The sequence below is a fragment of the Plodia interpunctella genome, chromosome 18 (genome assembly GCF_027563975.2).
Source record: "Plodia interpunctella isolate USDA-ARS_2022_Savannah chromosome 18, ilPloInte3.2, whole genome shotgun sequence".
Classification (NCBI taxonomy): Eukaryota; Metazoa; Arthropoda; class Insecta; order Lepidoptera; family Pyralidae; genus Plodia; species Plodia interpunctella.
In genome coordinates this window covers 1,710,925-1,732,180 of record NC_071311.1, presented here as the reverse complement: position 1 = coordinate 1,732,180, position 21,256 = coordinate 1,710,925, and the positions used below count along the sequence as shown (strand labels likewise).

Below are 21,256 nucleotides of genomic sequence, written 5' to 3'. Positions count from 1 at the left end.
AGGCCGCTTGTTGTTATTATAAATGCGAAAGTTTGAATCTAGTGCAGATATAGTTTATCTATATCTGTAAAGAATAAGATTGCTCTTATGCATAATTATTGTTGAATCTAGATGATATATTTCGAGGCTTTGTCTACCCCACAATGTACCCTTAAATAATATACAGACAACACTCAACGGCCCACACTATGCAATAAGCTTGTGTCGGTCCGATGGACACAAAACAAAAATTCTTACATCCTTCCTTACATACATATTATGAAACAAAACAAAGTCCTATCTCGCGTCTATTTGTCTATTCGCGATAAACTCAAAAACTACTGGTCGGATTTTCATGGGGTTTTCACGAATAGTGTGATCCCCGAGGAAGCTCAGAGTCCGGCGCTATTATAACACGATTAAATATTTATCCTAATGTTCAACTGTATATCAATATTCGCGTGACGATTGTTAGTTTATTAAATTATTTAATGGTCAATTACTATACAATTATAACTGAAATTGATTTCATCACTAAAATTTTAGTAAATTAAAGTACTTATCTACGACATTCCCAATAAAAAGTTTAAATGCAGTAACAGTGAGTTTTAATCTGTGAGTTTTAGTATTCGGTTATCAAATTTGGCACTACTCTTTACTTTCCAAAAGTAAAAAAAAACTGTTGTTAGACATTATTACCAAGCTATTATAAAACTAACGCTTATCGTGAGAGATTTTACCTCTTCACGATAATTAATTTTACTTTCGAGGGCACTTCGAACGAGCAATACGAGAATAATTATCATCTGTCAGCTTGGAAACACACGGGTTGATAATGTGGACGTAAACGCTGCGGTTAACATTTGTTTTTAAAGTGCCTTGCTAAAGTACTGTAAGCAGTTTGGATACATAGTTATTTAGTAGCATCGTCAATTAAGCTGGAAAAAAACAGACATTTCCAAAAAATATAATTTTCTGGAAATCATTTTATTGATTTTAGGGCACGCTAAACGTGAGACCGTTTCCAAAGTATGCAGAGAACTTTGTCAGAAAGTTCAGTGTAGGTTATATTTCTTTGGACGTTTATCTATATATGTATAAGTTATAAAATATAGTATCGTTGAGTTAGTAAACCCATAACACAAGTCTCGAACTTACTTAGGGCCAACTTAATCTGTGTAATTTGTCTATATTTATTTATTTATTATTATTATTTAATTATTTTAAATCAATTTAACAGAAATTAGGAAAAATACCTACTTTCTGATGTTTTTTTTTTTTCAATTTATTATGCAATGTACTTTGATATGTTTGTTTGAACAAAAGTCCGAATGTATGCACGTGAGCTTCCTATATATTTAAGCCAACCTGCAATCAGCAATAGTAAACGTTATGATTTGATGCTTTTAACCGATTACCTCAGCATTGGGTAATAATCAATTTAGAAAGATCCATATGTGCCTCTCATTTATTAACATTACCAAATATTTATTACAAGTACTTTTATTATTTTACTCACTTAAGTACCAACACGAGTTTGCGGTTTCTCGATTAAATAACTTAGCGTGTATTTTAATTTAGTTTGGTTAATCTAGATGGCACTGTTCAAAATTAGAACGCGATATGGTTTCGTTTTTGCTATATCTATACCTATGTGAAAAGAGACATCCATTGTAAATCGGGAGTTTCGGCTTAGATTCGGCGAGCACCCATGCTCCATATACCATTACATTATAGCCAATAAATGTCTTTGTAGAACTGTGCGGCGTTCAATCCATGGCTTATCTGTTGTCTTGTCCAAACCGTTCCTCCTCCTGCTCCATAGAAGACCCACAAAGTTATTGCTGTGGCTACTTACTGTTTATAATTTGTCTATTGCTATTATATGCTTGATTGAGAAATTATTATTCTTTACGTTTCACATTTAATACGAAACATGGATATCTGGTAACCTCATAGATAAAATAAGACAACCTATACCGTTTGTCATTCATTATAGATTCTGTTAAATTACTAAATCTCTTTATCACCAACCAGATATCTACTTGTTTCGCATTGTGTGTTGCCATGTGTTGAGAAATATTTCGTGTCTCGTCATAATGTCTTGTTGGGAAGATGTCTAATTTTTTTTTAGATTTCATAGATGGCGCTAAGTCGGCGTTCGATGTCAGTTGTAATCTTTTGTTTATTCAAAAGAAGGATTAAGACGCAATTTTGAGTTATTTTCATTTTTACCAAATATCTTGTAAAGATACGTTCACGCTTAGATAAAAAATAAAGTAAAATTTTCAAAGACAAAATATAGCCGAGACCAAGAACAGATAATTTTGAAGCATGAAGAAACTCGAGATAATACATTATTGGTCACCCATCCCGTAGCCGACTTCACAGGTGGCGTCGCCGCCGGCATGTACGCATCATGTAAATGTAATGCGATAACGTTTTACATAACATTATTTGCATAGGATGAGAATGCATGGAAGTAACAACAGAACAATATATCTGTCTCGTTAGATAGCTGCTGTTGAATATATTTTATAGAAAGACTACATAAACTATAGAGTTTATTATTATAAAAAAATATATATTCTCACCTACGTCGAGGTCTAACCTAATCTGGGTATATTGCCTCTGTATTATAGTACTTTAAGTATTTATCGCTGTGTATTTTGAATACAGAGTTGTAGCTCCTGTATTTATGATACTGAATTATTATCAAAAATAACACATATCTATAAAGATTTTAATCAAAGATAAATACTAATATTTTTATTAAATATTTTTGATTTCTGCTACGAAAGTTATGGAAACTAACAATATATTATAAAAACATATTTTTTACATTGTAAGTATTCAGTTGTGCCTTTTATTCTTTGTTCTTTTTAAATATTTTCTGTACTTTTCTTTTGAAGAGAAATTTGTATTGTGTTTTATAGTCAAAATGATGCCGCATCATTGTATAACGTTGTCTGCTATTTCACAAACAGACACATACAGTTTCATCAGTCGGTGAGTGTGCATTGTATGCATGCATTGATTTTGTTTTATTTTCCTCAATTATTTCATTTATGTAACGTAAGGTGTAGATGGGAAGCTGAGATTTTATTTTGTAATATAACTAGTTTGTTTGGGTCAATCGTGCAAACTGAATTAGAAGCACTTTGCCACATTTTATTTACTTGAAGATCATCATCATATCGAGCGTGTTATTGATAGCACTGGTGTCAGATTTTATTCAAGCCTCCTAAAGGCATCTGACATGACTTTTTACGACTACTTACCATCTAGTGGCAGGTAGTCGCATACACACTAGTGAACTAAACTGTCCACCAGTGTGCAGGTTTTCTCTCAATGCTTTTCCTTCAACTGTGGAAGCAAGTGTCAAGTCTCATTCGCAAATCTGATTTACATTATTATTTTTTTAAACTTCGTTGTTTTACTCAGCTATAAAAGCTTGTATACTGGGATACTATCACGGGGCCAAGTGAAATAGCAGATACATTTTCTTATTATTTACATGATTATTGCCTTCTAAAACGTGTCTAGTATGTGTGTCTTACATGGTAGACTTGAGAGTCGAAACGTTTCGTCCCACTTGTTGCCAAATCTAGAGAAATTACGAGGTGTAATTCGTGTAATTTTGTGTAAACTGTTCGTGCATTAAATTTATGTTAGGTGGCATAGGTGCGTGCGTGACCCTGCAATTACTGTTCATCATCACGTTCCTATTTACATATATTATATCATCATAATCACATATGGAATGACGTATTTTTTAGATAATGATATGCAAATATTTGTTTTATAATCCCATCCAAATGTCCATGTATCATTTGGTAGAACGTAGCCGTTAAAACTAACATATTTATATGTGACACTCATTATTTTATGAATACGAAAATCGATGTAAATTTGTGAAAATTGTTGCTCAAAAATGGAATATCTAATGTCGCTTCAAATACTAATAAAATTTAGCAACATCGCACGTGGATTAGGTACACTCGGACTTCTATTTATCAAATTGCTGTACTAAATCGTGGAATAATAACCGAAGATGGTTATGTCACGGGCCAATAAAATAATAAAAAAAGCTACACACGTTCGCATGTAGGTCGGTCGTGGGTTCACTTGCCCAATGGACTGCGCCTTTTTACTACAGATATCTACTCGTATTTTAGGCGGCATATAGATAATATAAGTTGTTTTTTTTACTGGGACATAATATTACCAGCCTTGGCTAGCGGCTCGCGTTCATAACAAAAATAATCGTGTTTTTCATACAAACTTTCACCCCCATTTCAACACTTTGAGGGAAAAACAAAGTACCCTATACTTGACCTCGGGTATATATTATTTCCAAACTTAATGAAATCACTCCAGCGGTTTATCCAGGAATGCGTGACAGATAGACATTAGCATATTTATAATTTTAAATGTGATGGTAATAAAGTTTTAATTTTCTCAGTATTCGGGTACAGATACACATCAACCTATCCAAATTCATTGCAAACTCGCCGCTATTACCGCGCCATAGAAGTCCATGCAGGATAACTTGATGCGTTGTTGACTGTACTCCACAGACAATTTTAAGGCTAAATTGTCTGTGCTGTATAATCTGTACTACTTGCTTTTAGTAAGTAAATGATTGTAATTCTGTAGGTGGTTCTTAAAATTTTTCATTGAGAAGCTTAGCATAAATCATAAACATTCATGTCAAGGTCGGCGGAGGTCCAAATGTAACATCTTGAGGTATGTCCCACATTGGTCGAGTTAAATGGGCGGTTTGAAATGAAAGTTAAATTGTACTTAACCTCATTATAAGCCCTCCCGTGTCACAATTTCTATATACTTATATATCCATCTGATTGAGTACAATCATTTCCCGTAATAACGTAGCTTTACCCATGATTTATGTTAGTTTTACGTTAGTTAACGGAATACCTTTTATTCTGTAATATATGTATCGCTATCGCAAGCATAGATCAACAGAAAACAAAAAAAATCTGTACTTAATAATTGTAACTTAACATAATGTGAGATCACAATTATTGACTGAAAACAATAAATAAATATATTAGGACAAATCATACAGATTGAGCTAGCCCCATAGTAAGTTCGAGACTTGTGTTATGGGATACTAACTCAACGATACTATATTTTATAACAAATATAGATAAACATCCAAGGCTCGGGCCGATCAGATCATTTTCCGTCATGACCCGACCGGGGATCGAGCCCGGGACCTCTCGGTTCAAAGGCTTTGCTACTGCGCCATTTCACTTCATCAATCCACTCGCCCAATGTGACATAAAACTTTATCTAATGATACACTACTGTATTATTCTAGATGACCTCACTAAATCACAGTGGGTTAATTGTGTTACAATTTTGCAACGTCTTCTGAGAGAATTTTTTTCAACAATATGCGTATTAATTTACTTTGAACTTTGATAGACGTCTACTGTCTTAATTCTATGGTGAGTATATTGCTTTATTAATTATAGACATATAGTATTTCTCTTTGTATTCGTGTGACGACCTCGGTGGCGCAGTGGTAAAGTTCTTGCCACTGAACCGAGAGATCCCGGATGGGTCACGGTGGAAAATGATCTCTTTTTGATTGGCCTGGGTCTTGGATGTTTATCTATATATGTATTTGTTATAAAATATAGTATCGTTGAGTTAGTATCCCATAACACAAGTCTCGAACTTACTTTGGGGCTAGCTCAATCTGTGTGATTTGACCCGTTTTTTTTTTTTATTTTTATTCCATATTTAGTAGATACATTGCAATTTAAATAAATGCATGTAAATTTAAGCACCAATAAATTTTTTACATTATACTCAGTAGATGGCATAAAGTAGTAACTGTCTACTTCTACGTAAATATTAAAAAAAAAAAACTATTTCTGTGCATACATTAAAACACTGGCACATTACAAAAACACATCTGTCGATGACATGACAGTTGAATGAAGATGTTGATCAATTGATCGTCGCATCGTCAAGAGGGGTCACGGTGCCATCTTTGTGTTCAAATATAACCGGCCAAGCGCGAGTCGCACTCGAACATGCAGGATTCCATAACATTATCTATAAAAAACTTAAAATAAATTTATTTGTTTCTGTATTCTGTTTTTTTAGGATTAATTGATAAATTGGCAACAGAAATACCTACATCATGAATGTGAAAATTTCAACTGGTTCATGAGATACAGCCGAGACTGACGTACAGATAGACGTCTCAGCAGTGGTCGTTTCGAAATGATAGTAGTTTGTAGCTTTGGCAATATATATCATTAATTTAGAATATGACGTGAAAAAGTGCCTGTGAAGGCCTAATTTCTGAATAAATGATTTGATTTTGATTAGATATTGACGTACAAACAGTGGAGTATAGGATTCAGTTTTATCGTGGGTCATCATCATTCCTTCCCACTGTAAAGTTCATTAAGAGAGGCCTTGGTCGTTCTTGTGCCTTACGTAAACCAGTTTCCGACCCGCAACCTTTCCTATGTCGTCGACCCGTGCTTTCAGACGAGCTACGTTTCGCTTACCGTTTCTTGGAAACCTTAACTTGTGTACCTATCCCTAAAAACGTTGGTCAACCTGTCAGTCCGTCTGTTGTCAAACAGATGCAGTGAAAAAACCTTGTTCTTTTGATGATCACTTCTCTTATTCGCTTCATTGCCAAGTGTAATCTATTAAAGATTAGTAGATTTATTATGAAATTATTTTATACTTATTGCAAATCAATTATTTGTGTGTAAACATTGATATTTTATGTACATAAAAATACTCATTGATTTGTGCTATCGAATATCTATACATTTTTAGATGTATGATTGCGATTCTATCAACTTACTGACACAATTCAATAAATTGTTTATACAATACCTAATTGTGTAAAATAATTAGGAGATGCTTTAAAAGTAGCCTAACCAAAGTCTAGATGTCATATCATTCGCTCTATCAAGCAATAACAATACATATAGCTTCTACTCGCGTGTTTCATTCGCAGCTGTGACGCCCCAAAGCCAGACAGCGTAAAAAAATCGCCATTAAATTTGGAAGATTTGGCAACCGACCTGTCGTCAACCCTCTTTGGGAATGCAATCGTTGCCTATCAGCTGTTAAGGCTTTGTGTCTCTTAGTCGCCTTAGTGTCCTATTCTAAGGCACACACGCCGGACCATACAATCTTAATAATCTGGATATAAACGTATCTGATAGGGACCAACACTGTTCAAATGAGTTTCTTTCGGCATTTCTTCTCAGCAGTGGTCGTTCCGAAATGCCAGTAGTTTGTAGCTTGTGAGAAATAACTATAAATATTGACGAGAAAAAGTGCCTGTGAAGGTCTAATTTCTGAATAAATGATTTGAATTTGAATATCCAGCCAGAAAAAAAATGCACTAGATTCTTTTTAATTATCCCGTCACTTTATAAGTCCAATGTTGTAATTCTCGCGGTGTGCGGTTAGCGCAGCGCGCCGCACGGCAATGTGAACCATCACGTCGAGATTGAAAAATGGAGCAATGGTGAAGACTTTTGGCGTAATACATTTGTCATTTCACCGCGCAAATGCGTTAATATTACATGTGCTTATTATTACATTTTTCAATACATTTTTATTTGTACTTTATTACACAACTTAAATTAAATTAAGTGAAACATAATAGCACAATGAAGCGTTTGTGGTGTAATGGTTAAGACGCCGAATTTGTGACCCGAAAGGTCCCAGGTTCGAATCCTACTCGTGCCATATGAGTTTGTACACCAATCTGACTCATGTGTAGTAGTAGTTTTCATCGGCCACAACTTGTTTCTGGTGAAGGTTGTCCTGGTTGATTATCAACTTGTGTGTGAAATGGAGAAGGCAATGGCAAACCACTCCATTAATAGTGCCAAGAAAGTCGTTATGTGTGTATCACTCCACGTAATGACCACGACTCTCAGCCATGAGAGGAATACGACTATGAAGAAGAATACCATAAGGCATTCTCTGCCAGTTAAACCTGAAAATAAATAATAGCAAAAATTACATCAATAACAGAAAAGCTAAATATTATTACTAAATATTTATAGTATAACAAAGTCGCTTCTCGCTCTCTGTCTTCAAAATTACGCAACGGATTTTGATGCGGTTTTTTTTTAGTAGATAGTGTAATTCTTGATGTAGGTTTCGGTGATTAATTTATTATGGTTTTACTTGAGCGAAGCCGGGACGGGACGCTAGTAAATATTATAAATAGTTACAATAAATATTAAGGCTCGATTCCGGATTTTTTTCATCTCATTATTAATTTTAAAAATAAGTTAAAAAGCATGGGTGACGATGTATAACAAATCCATTTCAACAAATATGTTATTATATAATTCTGAAGATTTGGATGGTTCAGTGTGAGGTCAGGTTCAGAATCACAGTACTAGGTTAAAAATCTCTAAGAGTTGGTAGGTGTCGAGGTAAACAAAGACATGAGATATCAGTACGATACGAGTATATATCAGTTCCACAAATTATCAGCGTATTTCCTCATTTCTTATACCTCAATGGTTTTTCACTTCGTCCTTTTTTCTGCATCCATTTCAAGTCGATGACTGAAACCGTATTGACACATTAGACTGGGGCATCATAACTCCATTGTCATCAGCATTCTCGCAACCATTATAATCATAATGCACTTGCGCTGTCTTTTTTGCCCAAGTTTACATAATCCACGAATGTGAAGGTTGGTGACTTTCTTTGGCGGGGAGGCTGCACGTCTCGACGCCTTCGCTTCAGTCGTGAGAAAAGCGCGCGCGAACGCGCCTGTGCTGTGCCTTGTTTTTTTTTTTAATTTATTTTTTTTAAAGTGCTGTGCCGCTCGGATACAATGAGGTTGATTTTTTGGGTGAGTTCGATTTTCGAATTTTTAAAAATTATTAAAAATAAATCTTATTGACGCATCTTCAGCGAGTCGGATTTTAGCAAGCCGCGGGCGAGTCCACTTTCTTTAGTGAAAGTCGAATGATCATCGATTCATCATCGGAAGGGGGCGCGTTTTTATCGATTCGTGTCCGAGTGCCGTTAGTGTCGGTTCAATGGTTTCTCTGTGATCGAAATCGACAGGAATGTCAATGTTATCGAAATTGGGTTAGCGGGTGAAATTGTTATCGAGATTTTCAATTTTTTTGTCAAAGCCTGGCACCCTAGGCTTCCTAGAAATTTTTAATTTATAAATTATTTTAAAGATAATTTAGTTTAATATAATTTGTATTACATAATTATTTATATGTTACATTATAATTAACAATAGCTCAAAATAAAATTTATCGGCTCAATGACTAAACGAGAATCACGTCCTCAGAATCCAGTTAGTTTTTTCTATATTTCTTTTTATTAATCTATTAATATAAATAACCAATTATTTTACTCATAACAAAAGACAATTTTACGGCAATTGAGCTGTCAAACAAACGACATTCTCTCACTTACGCCAAAATATGCGCGTTTGAAACGGATCTCATCGCTCAATGCTAATGCGCGAGTCCCAGCTCTCTGTATGACCATTTGCATACTTAGGAATATTAATTACAATATTTAATACAGAAATAAGCTCCATTCGTATTTTGGTACGTAATTATTTATTTAGGAATTTTAAATTTCAGGAATTATAATAATTATATAGCACGTTATTTACAGTATTACAATTTTATTAGAAGATATACATCCGAACTAATATTATAAATGCGAAAGTGAGTTTGTTAGTTACTTCTTCACGCTTTATCTACTTAAACAATATTTTTGAAATTTTGTATACACGTAGTTTGAAGTACGAGGAAAGACACAGGGTACATTTCATCCCGGAAAAATAAATTTTCCCGTGGTAATTAAACGCGGACGAAGCCGCGTGCAATAGCTAGTTGGGAATATTGTAATGTGGAGGAAAAGACATAAACGCGCTACTGTGCTCAAGTTTTAATGTTCATTAGGTTTCATCACAGTAGTGATATTTCCGTGATGCTAGTAGTTTGTAGCTTGAAATATCTCAAAATAGACGAGATATATGTTTAGTTTCATTTGGTAACAATATACAAGATGTAAAGACGAAAACAATGTCTAACAAGTAATTAAGCGGATATGACCACCGTTCAAACTTCCAAATTTGGTTTTTTTTTGTGAACTCCTGGCTTTCAGGCGTCATAGCCGTGAATGCAAGTTGTATATAAATAGACAAATATTATTCCTTATTAAATAAGATAAAATAATTGCAATTTGTGAGTGCAAAAAGAGAAGGGGCGCATATTATGACTATATTTTAGTGACTGTAGTCAATCACTTATCAGTTTCGTAAGACCTGCAAAGTGCAAAATTTGAGATTTGTAAATATGAAGCAATATTTTAACATAATGATATTTTTAGATGCTAATAATTGCTATATGTGATGCGTTATAACTTGCATATCATTCTTACGAAACTTGTCACACGGACACATTTTTAAGTTAAAAAAATTAATAAAATATGTTTAATATTTATCCCTTTTCACATATGTTTTACTGTAATGCTGTCACAAGTTAATAAAGTTTATTTTATAAAGTGTCATATATTTAAATTTTTGCGTATCTGTAGTTTTGTCCACCCTATTACAATCCTGTGCCGCAGATTATATAATACTTCTAGAACTTAAAACTTGTTAGTTATATTAATTTACACGTAAACTAGCTATTGCCCTCGGCTCCGCTCGCGGCTCAATGTTTTCTATGTCACAACTCATAAAAATAACCCATAAAAATAAACCAAAATGTAAACACCAAAAAACAATTTATACTTCCGATTGTGAGGTCAGGTAGTGACCCACATTTTGATAACTGTTATACCTGCGCCCGCGCAGGATACCGATCTGTGGCAGGTGTGAGCTGTATCGTAAATTGGTTAGTTGAGACAACATTTGGTTGTTATATCCGTCATAAAAAGTGAAGTGCTATGGGTCAAATGGATTCAAATGTATCTAAATAAATAAAAACATCTTTTTTCAATTCAAATGTTGATATAAGGTATTTAGTTTTTTGAAAATTTCAAATAGAAGCCAACTTTATACGCGTAAATTTTCTCTATATCTATTCTCCAAAAAACAACACTAAAATCATTTCTGTTACTTACTTCGTTATACATATTAAATAATAATAAATCTATATTTTAGCTAGCTATAATCCATTTCGTGAAAACATTTATAACTGGCTTTTGCCCGCGGATTCGCCTGCGTTAATTTTCCGGGATAAAAGGTAACCTAGCTATGTCCTTCTCCATATTTTAAACTACATGTATGCAAAATTTCAAGAAGATTGGTTGAGTAGATAGAGCGTGAAGATGTAACAACTGTTACTTTCACATTTATAATATTAGTTAGGAAGTTGGGGCTAGGATTAGGGTAGGATTTTTTCAATTGTAAAAATCACAAACTAATTTCAAAATAAATCATGAGTCTGGCGAAGTCAGAACAAAAAGGAGAGGCGAGGAGGACAGGTAGGTACGTATTTCCTTGCACAGCACGAGTTTGTTTTAACTAATGGTTAAGGGCTATTAACACACGGCCTTGACTTTGAACCTTTGAATGAATGAATGGAAACTGGAGCAGTCAATTACCGATAGCTGTAACAAGTAGTTGCCTCGAACGTAATTGTTCGTCGCCATCTAACTTCAGTTACTGTCGTCATTTTTCATCTACAGTGACCAAACCAAAGGCCGCATCAATAAATATACCTATTCAACGCACGTGTCGTTTTCTATGACAGCCACAGAAATTTGTTTGTTTGTTGAATTTTACAGTTTCATTTCGAAAACAGATATTACAGAAGTTAGTAATTGGTAATTTAATGAATTGAATATCGTCGTATTTCTTCAAGACTGAATGTCGTGGTTATTACGTGGAATGAAACACTCACAACAACTTTCTTGGCACTATTAATGGAGTGGTTTGCCATTGCCTTCTCCATTTCACATATAAGTTCTTCCTTCACCTTCCGGTGAATCCGGCAGATGGTGTTCGATGAAAACAATACATGAGTCAGATTGGTATACAAAGAAAAAAACAACTTTATTGCGTAATAGAATGCAAAGACACAGAAACCAAGAAAGCACTAGCAACGACGGATTTATCCCAAGAAGGGATCTCTTCCAGTCAACCGACAGGAAAATACATAAGAAAACTCGTAGGAAAAAACCTCGTTCATGTTGTCAAGTCCTACAATGATGCTGGTGTTTCAAAAATAACTGAAATGTTTACTAATTAAATACTTTAACATATTAGGCAATTAAATGAGCTATTAAAACATAAACTTTCTATGTCCATGTATACAATCATCTATATTATGTTAATGTTAACGCATATGTTCAGTTTTAATGTTACGCAAGAAATGATCTTGGGAAATTATTTAAAGAACATTTTCTCTTGCAGTAAATTATGAAACCCTAGCGCAACTAGAAGATCGCAATAGTATACTGAATGTAATGTAATATTGATATATTTATAGGCTAAGTAATTTATCGCTAGCTACTTAGTAATGTTGTCTCTTTCTCTGTATATATATAGTAGTAAAGTGGCTCGGTTCTGGCAAGGAAATATTTAAAATCTTACGGCGTAACATTTATAGAATCTCCACTAATATAATCAATAAAAATAAATAAATATATTACAACAAATCACACGAGCTAGCCCTAAAATAAGTTTGAGACTTGTGTTATGGGATATCAACTCAACAATACTATATTTTATAACAAATACATATATAGATAAACATCGAAGACTCTGGCCATTTTCCATCATGATCCGGCCGAGGATCGAACCCGTGACCTCTCGGTTCAAAGGAAAACACCTTACCACTGCGACACCGAGGTCGTCAAATATTTATGTAAGTGTGGGTGGGTGAATCTCCGAGCGTTTCGACCGCTGTGGCCACACCGTCATTATGACCCGTCAATTTTCTTGACGAAGGAATCATTTCCAAAATCAATCATTCATAAAATTAACATTACTACAGTACAGAGTAATTACTAAATACTACTAATAAACTCATTTTTGTCTTTGAAATATTGTAATAACAGCGCGACCGCAGCGGTCGAAACGCTCTACGAACCCCCTAAAATTTGAAAAAATTACAATGACGCGCCGCCGCAACAGTCGTAACGCTCGGAAATTCACCCGGCTGCCTATTACGCTTCTACGGCTCAAATGAGCTGATTTTTATGAAATTTTGAATATATATATATATATAGTTAATGACCCGTGTTCAAACTCAATCTGCCGCGGACGGAGCTACGGGTGTCAGCTAATATATTATATATGATACAAGTAAGTTCTTTCTAAGGTCGTCAAGGACTAGGACTGCTATCCCATACTATTTTCTTCTCTACTTTTAACCATCTTCGGCGTATTTTCAAGCCCGCATTGCTCCGTTGCGTTCTTCCGTCGTGCCGCTCCGTTGTTTTCCCTAGTAATTGACAATGACGTGCGACAACATACGTCGAATCTCCACATATTTTCTCCATTTCCCGTCGACGTATTACGATAGACGATACAATATATTAGAACAATCGGACAGGAGTCTTAACTGTCAGATCATTAGCACGCATGTCCTCCTCGACCAAGCCAGCACTTTCATTGACCGCCATTGACCCATAAACCAGCCTAACCCAATGCTGGGGGTCACCCACAGCTTTCTAATACGATAATATACGCTGAACGATGCTATCTTGACGACTACATGAAATACACCTTGTAATTTGATTACAAAGAAGATTTGAATAATATTGTTCGTAATATATTTAGTTTTATAATGAGAATATTAGTAAATTATATACTAGTTAGATTTCGAACTGATACTTACCTCCTCTAAGGATGTCGAACCGTGAGAAGTGAAGGAGAAAAAGCAGGAAAGCGTACACTGGACTCCGGCGATCAATGGCGGCGGAAGAATCTGGGATTCTCCCAGATGCTCATATGAGAAAGAGAGAGAGACTCCGCTACTAAACTCTCTCTCTCTCTCTGTGTGTGTGTCATCCGTACGTGTTGCCATTCAGGACTGAAACTCCTGAATCGGCGTAAAAATTAAACCATTACTGTTGAAGATTTGATGTCATTACAACTGGCCGTCTACGCCTGCCTGCCGTCAACCTTCATTCATGTTTACTTGGCTACCATGGCCCTTAGTTGCCTTGTACGACGGCCACGGGTGGATATGGAGTGACCGATTAGAGCAGGACGCAGGTCACCACGGTTGTGGTCCCATTCTAAAAATCCTAAGGGAATTCTTAAGAAAGAAATAAATGTATGTAAAAAGCCTAGATTTAGATTTTATTGCAAGACAAAAGTTATATTGGTTGGTTACATGCATAAGTTGATAGTACAAGTGACACCCTTAAGGGCACAGCAAACAGAGGGCAAGAAGATACCTGTTTTACTTTATAAATTTAATTTAATTATACATAAGATTACATTATTCGGTGGGGAAATCATAGCCTAAGTACAAAATTGGTTGTCTCCAACTGAAAACTATACTTAAAATATTCGCAGTTCTCATAATAATTATGAATATTTAAACATTTCGGAGAACAAGCGTGACAGACAGACAAAAGCAATATAAGCATCGCTAAAAGTGCCTTAGTCAGAAGTTAAGCATTTTAAATTATAACAAAGGTGACACATACCAACTCAGACATAATGCCACGGAAATTGTCCGAGGCATCTGTTGTAGACCGCTGCTTCCCACTTTCTCTGACACTAAAATGTAGCGTAAATATCGACGTTTGTACACATGTATTAAAATAATTTTGTATCCTATTAACGAATCCTGCTAATATTATAAAGTTTATGAGGATGTATGTGTATATATGAGTATGTATGTTTCTTACTCTTTCGACAAAATCTACTGGACCGATTGTTATGAAATTTGGTATACGGGTAGAACATAACCTGGAATAACATATAGGGTACATTTTATCCCGAAATTTGACGACCTCGGTGGCGCAGTGAGTTCGATCCCCGGTCGGGTCATGATGGAAAATGATCTTTTTCTGATTGGCCCGGGTCTTGGATGTTTATCTATATATGTATTTGTTATAATATATATATAATATCGTTGAGTATCCCATAACATAAATCTCGAACTTACTTTGGGGCTAGCTCAATCTGTGTGATTTGTCCTGAATTTATATTTATTTATTCCCACGGGAGCGAAGTCCCGGGGCGCGTCTAGTATCTCATATTTCTTGATTGTTCTTGCGGCGCCCGGGATCTGCAAAACTAATCTGCAAATATCTGAAAAAAAATAAACATAAAAAGTTTAAATATTAGGCTGTAATTTTACTCTTTGGCAATGCTATTGTTGCCTATCAGTTGCCAGGGAGATATATCCTTTAATCGCCTCGTATAGGGAGTATATGAAGTGGTCTAATTTTAGGACAGAAACACACGCCAAATGACAAATAACTCTTAACTTTTAACTTTTAAGCGCCACCATTATGATTTTCAAATGTAGGTAAATAACTAAAACTTGAAAGTTACGAGAGAAGTTGACTTGATCATAGTTCGTGCCTTCCTTCCTATGCCTTTAATTGACTTATATATAATTATAACCCTAGGTAGAAACATATAAAGATCAGTTTATCACATTTTCAACGTTCACCAATCAAGTAAACAATCCCTAGTTAACTTAATTGGCGAGTTTGTACAAATTGGCTAATCTATCGTCATAATCTCTATCCACATAATACGGGTTGGAACATAGAAGACCATGGAGTAGCTGTTACGTAACGTCCTGCTGATGCGAATAGATGTTACTTGAGATTTGCCGTTTATGGTGGTAACGGATAACGTTTCCTTGTACGAATTCGGAAATTTCTTTAAACAATATAATTGTTATAAAACGAAATCTATTCGAAGGAAAATGCAATACGTAGTAAATATATTTATATAACTAGGTACACTACAACAATATCTCAATGTCAATGGCAACGGAGTTTGGTGATTTAGCTACCTTAAATTGGAATAGAAAAAAAAAATTACCTTATTTATCTATCAAGCAAAAATTACTATTGTAATAAGTACTTATATAAAAATAGATTTACATTGTGAATTAAAATTAAAATAAATACGTTAAAACAGCAACAGTAAAATTTCTTCACATTTCAAACAATATTTTCACATCATAAATTAAAAAGCAGTTCCATCTCATATCACTAATTGCAAATTTAGTAGGTATTCATCACTGTCTAACAATTTTGTCACTTACTATTTATTTATTTATTTACTAAAACTTAAGATAAGTATCTCCATAATGAGACGTGAAATGAAACCTTTAACATTAAAATTTATTTAAACTTATTCGTAAACAAAATTATAATTACATATAAGTACAATTTGAATATGCGAGTTTTATTCAAAGTCAAGTTGAAATCATTATTAGATAATAAATGAAGTAACATATCAGCATTCAATTCACATTTAAAAGAAAATTTCAAGTTATTTGCATTAAAACGCAAATAAAATTCTTATTGGTCGGTTAAATTTGTTAATTTTAATAGACATTGAATGAATAAATATATAGTGACTATGAAACTAAAATAAGTGGCTGTAATTCAGCTTTAAAATTAAGAAACTAGATTGTACGAATCAATTAACAACGAAACCCTCGGTATAAAAGCATCAAAAAAGAAACAGAGCTTAAATGTAATAAAAATATCGAAGTCAACTCCACACATTGCTGTCCTAGACGACCTTCCGAGAAAGTCCGCCGAAAGTATTTGACACATTCGATGTAATTGTAAAATTAAGCAAACGTTTACATCACACCGCTGTCATTGCAATCTGGATTCTATGTACTACGTAATAAGGTGCCGATGACGTATCAACTTTTACTTTTTATGACGCTAACTTGTATGTGATGGATTCACTTTCGGTGAGTGAATCTTGCGTCTTTTTGTACATTTTCGATGGACAGACACGTACATAATAAGCCCTTTCAATTAAATATATATGAATATATATGTATATGTCAAGCAACTTGGGTGATGACAATGTAAGATTTTAAACTCGTATATTCTTACCGAAGTTCCGATATTTACATGTTATATAAAAATAACAATTTTTTGTCATGTGAAAGCTATTGAATCTTAAATTATATAATTTATGGTAAGGTATGCCGTTCTACGTACCTACTCGAATAGCACCTAACGCTTCCACTTAGAGCACCAGCATATATTTAGATACTATTTGAATAATTAAAATGTGATATAGAGATATGTAGCCACTAGTCAGGAGTAGTGTAATAATAAAAAAGACATATTTCTTTTATGAACAAGATATCTTATTTAAGTTCTACAAGAATATCTCTTGTAGAACTTAAATAAATTTTTTTTTTTTTTTGCAAAAACTTAACTTCTTCAAAACAAATAATGGAATCTCAAATGGAATAAAATATCAACTCGTACGCAGAATGACATAACTTAACATAAATAAATTTTACATACAATTAAACATGAACTTAGAGTCTAGCACCTCTTGGCTCTGTCTGTCCCGTTAGCGATATAAAGGCGTGATATATCTGTAAATTTAAATGAAATAGTGGCATTTTACCTGGGATTAAAACGCTTAAATTCGAATAAATATTTATTATTAATTCGTATGAAACTTAAAAAAATATAACCATAAATTCCGTCCTTATGTTACGTAAACTTAAGATGATAATTTATCTGAAGATAGTTAAGGCCTGCCTCTCACTGCAGGGAAGTTTTTTCTAATATGCTAATGAACATATCCGAATCTCAACTTGGCAACGAGAATGATTCATTTATAGCTACCTTCAGACTATAACTGATAGTAATATTGTTTGTTACCTCTTCACGCTTTGTCTATTCAACGTATCCTCAAAATTTCGCATACCTACAGTTACAATTATAGGCAAAATTACAAGAAAATTTATTATTATAGAGAAGATTATCATCCTTCATCCCGGAAAAAATACTATTCCTGTGGGAAAATGTTGTATATTGCTCAAAATAGTAACTAGCGCCACCTACAATAACTTGAGTAGTTTAATAATAGACAATTTAATAGGCCTATTAGGTACCTTTGCTTTTGTCTATGTATTGAATGTGACAACACTGAACAAATCTCTCTTCCGTTCCCCAGTTGAATTGTGCACGTCGTTTTATTTTCCAATTAATCCGTTTTTATTAGAATTATCACAGGAAATAACGCTGGCGGAACCGCATTGAAAAAAAAGAAAATCAATTTGTTTGGTACACAAGATATGCCACTAAACTAAAAAAGATTATAACCAAAAACTAAATCACAATTTTAATGTTCCAAATTGCATTTGGATTTGTTCCAAGTTGCATTTGCATTCAAAACAGAAAGACATTATCCGGTAGATTGTGTGAAAAAAGCCTTAATTAATCACAGGTAAGCAATAATATGAATGGGATCCGTTGGTTCACAGAAGCACATAAAATGGATATAAATTATGGCGGTCCGGGAACATTCAACGTGTAACTTGATAGAGAAAGTAGATTTGATGGGATTACTATTTAAATCTATTTCCATAATTATCAACTGTTATGTCTGATTATGTATATCGATAATAGATATCTCTTGTTTGTTAGATTCTTAGCATCTCGTATAACTATATATAAATATATATATCAACGGGAATTAGCACAAACCATTTTTATGTAATGTTAATGGAGATGATGATTAATGACGTTTTTTGTGTAGTTATGTGTTCAAATTTTAGTGTCACTTATTTATCCCTTACGGGGTAGACAGAGCCAGTAATCAGCTATCGAGTAACATACATAAAATAATCCTAACTTCATAACTATTATTATAAATGCGAAAGTAAGTTTGTTTGATACCTCTTCACGCTCTATCTACTCAATCTTCTTGTAATGTTGTATATATGTAGTTTTAAGTATGGAGAAGGACATAGGGTACCTTTCATCGCGTAAAAAATACTGCTTTCATGGGCAATCACGCGGGCGTAGCCGCGAACAAAAGCATTCACATTTATTATTAGTATTAGTCATATAGTATTTCTTCTATAAATAACCTCACATTTATTTGAAGGTTGAAAAAAGATTTTTCTAATGCCTGAATTCGACTAGTACTCTGTTGGGTACTGCGCGACTTTTAAACAAATAAATTTTCGTTACTTTGGACAAACTAAATTCTATTGATAGTTCGAAACTTAGCTTCAGTTAACACAGCATAGCAGAGCTGACTTGTCGAGTTCGGGCATTGTAAAATATATTACATCTTTTCCCCTCTGTCTTAACCTCCCAAATAATACGTTACTGTTTACACCACAGCTCATCACAGGTTATATAATGGTTACCTCAACTATCTTAATGGCGGAATTCCGGCGATTATTGTTTCATTTTTCGAGGTAAAAGTGAACTAACAGGTCAGTTTGAGTTCACATGATGCGAGATAAGACTTTGTATGTTAATCGGTTGGGTAACTGGAGTGTGACGATTGGCGATCTTGTGCATCTATTTCAGTGGTAAGAAATATTGGCGATGTTTTCATAAAATTGGAATTAAAACTAATTATAATAATTACGAGTAATTATAATAATATAAATCGAAAACTGTAGTTAACTGTAGTTAAAAAATGTCCCGAGGAAGCGTACTTAGGAGGCAGGCAGCACTATTGAATGGATATTTGTTTATTATTTATTATTATTTTGCGCTAAAAATTTACAAGCCCTTCTTGCTCTTTTTTATTTTATTATTCTTTCTGGCGTCTGCTCTCTTTGCTAATGCTGTTGCTTAATCGCCTCTTACGACATACATAAAATGATATGGGGTGGTCCCATTTTAAGACGGGAACCACATATCTTTTAGCTATCTATTACATAAATATATTGTGTATAACACATTCATCGGCTATCTCTGTTATTTAATCACATAACAATGAAACTAATTGATATGCGCTGACGAAAATTGTGTCCGATATGAATAATTACATTACATTTTTAGAATGTAAACATTTAGCAGACAAGACTTTCTTGAATTAATCAGTATTTTAAATACATATGGAGCTCTTGAATGGCTATTTTGCATGATACACGTGTACACGTGACTTTTATTTAGTTAAATCTGTCTGTAATCAAATCCTGCATGTCAATTACTAGTAAATTTTGATTCTAAATTCTTTATTTCACTTAAGTTATAACTTTATGACGCCAAAATAGTACTACTTTTAACACCACATTATAAAAAAAATATAAACTCATGTTTTTGCAAATAAAATAATCTTTGTCTTTGTATACTTAAAACTGAGTCTTAATATATAGGCGCAAGTGAAGAAGAAGCGGCGGCGCAACAAACTTCACCGCAGCCTTTTCTCCAAGGACGTCCAATAACAAATGTGGATCTTATATTTGTACACGTACCTATTACTGTTTATCCTAATTTGTTGAATTTCCGACGTCGCTTCAGTTCCCATGATGCGTTATGATGATAATTTAGCATGATCTGAAGGCATTCACAGAATCGGCTCCCGACGAGGTAACTCCAGCAATTTACTGTAGAGACATTATTTTTAAAATATTGGACACTAGCTTTTCACCGCGGCTTCGCCCAATTGTCATTGCCATTGTCAATATTCTCATTGTCAGGGTTCTTTAACGTATCGCGATGTAACCTGTACCAGATTTTAAGTTAAACCATCCGCTAAACACTGTGAAACCTGATTTTGCGTGATACACGAACAAACATACAGACAAACAGAAAGATAGATATAGTAGAAATGTTTTGGCTTCTATTAGGTAGTCCTATAAATATACTGCATAATTATTTTTCATTAATATCTCCAATGTACAGACGTAGCCAAATAGTTTTATTGTATGTATAGATTGTTAAAATAACGTTTCAAATCTCATAATTATATTATTATATTCTACTAATCTGCTATTAAACTATAACGATTCATAATAATTACCTTTGGAAAGTGTACCCTTGCTTATCGAACCTAGGCATTATCATAACCTAGTTTCTTTGCCCGACCAGTTTTCACTGATAATGGACATCCTTTAGACCACGATCTTTCCCACGCGTGGGAAAACAGTGAAATCACTCGTTAATTGGTATTTACTTGTACCTACTTGTGGTAACTGTTATTGGTTACTGCCACTTGACGGTGTACAGTGAAAGAGGCGTTGATTTAACGTCTTGGCGTGTAGGTCGCGAGATCAATTGACCATACACATTTTCGATTAAAGAGCTTCGCTTATAATTT

General features: G+C 34.1%; 1 protein-coding gene across 1 annotated transcript in view; it reads left to right on the top strand.

The window, feature by feature from the left end:
- Positions 1-8,721: 8,721 nt before the first annotated feature.
- The window catches only part of LOC128677689 (uncharacterized), a 38,288-nt gene continuing 25,753 nt past the window's right edge, over positions 8,722-21,256 (top strand). The window contains exon 1 of the mRNA XM_053758705.1: positions 8,722-8,872. Coding sequence (XP_053614680.1) covers positions 8,855-8,872 — 18 coding nt within the window. The 5' untranslated portion in view covers positions 8,722-8,854. The remainder of the gene's footprint in view (positions 8,873-21,256) is intronic.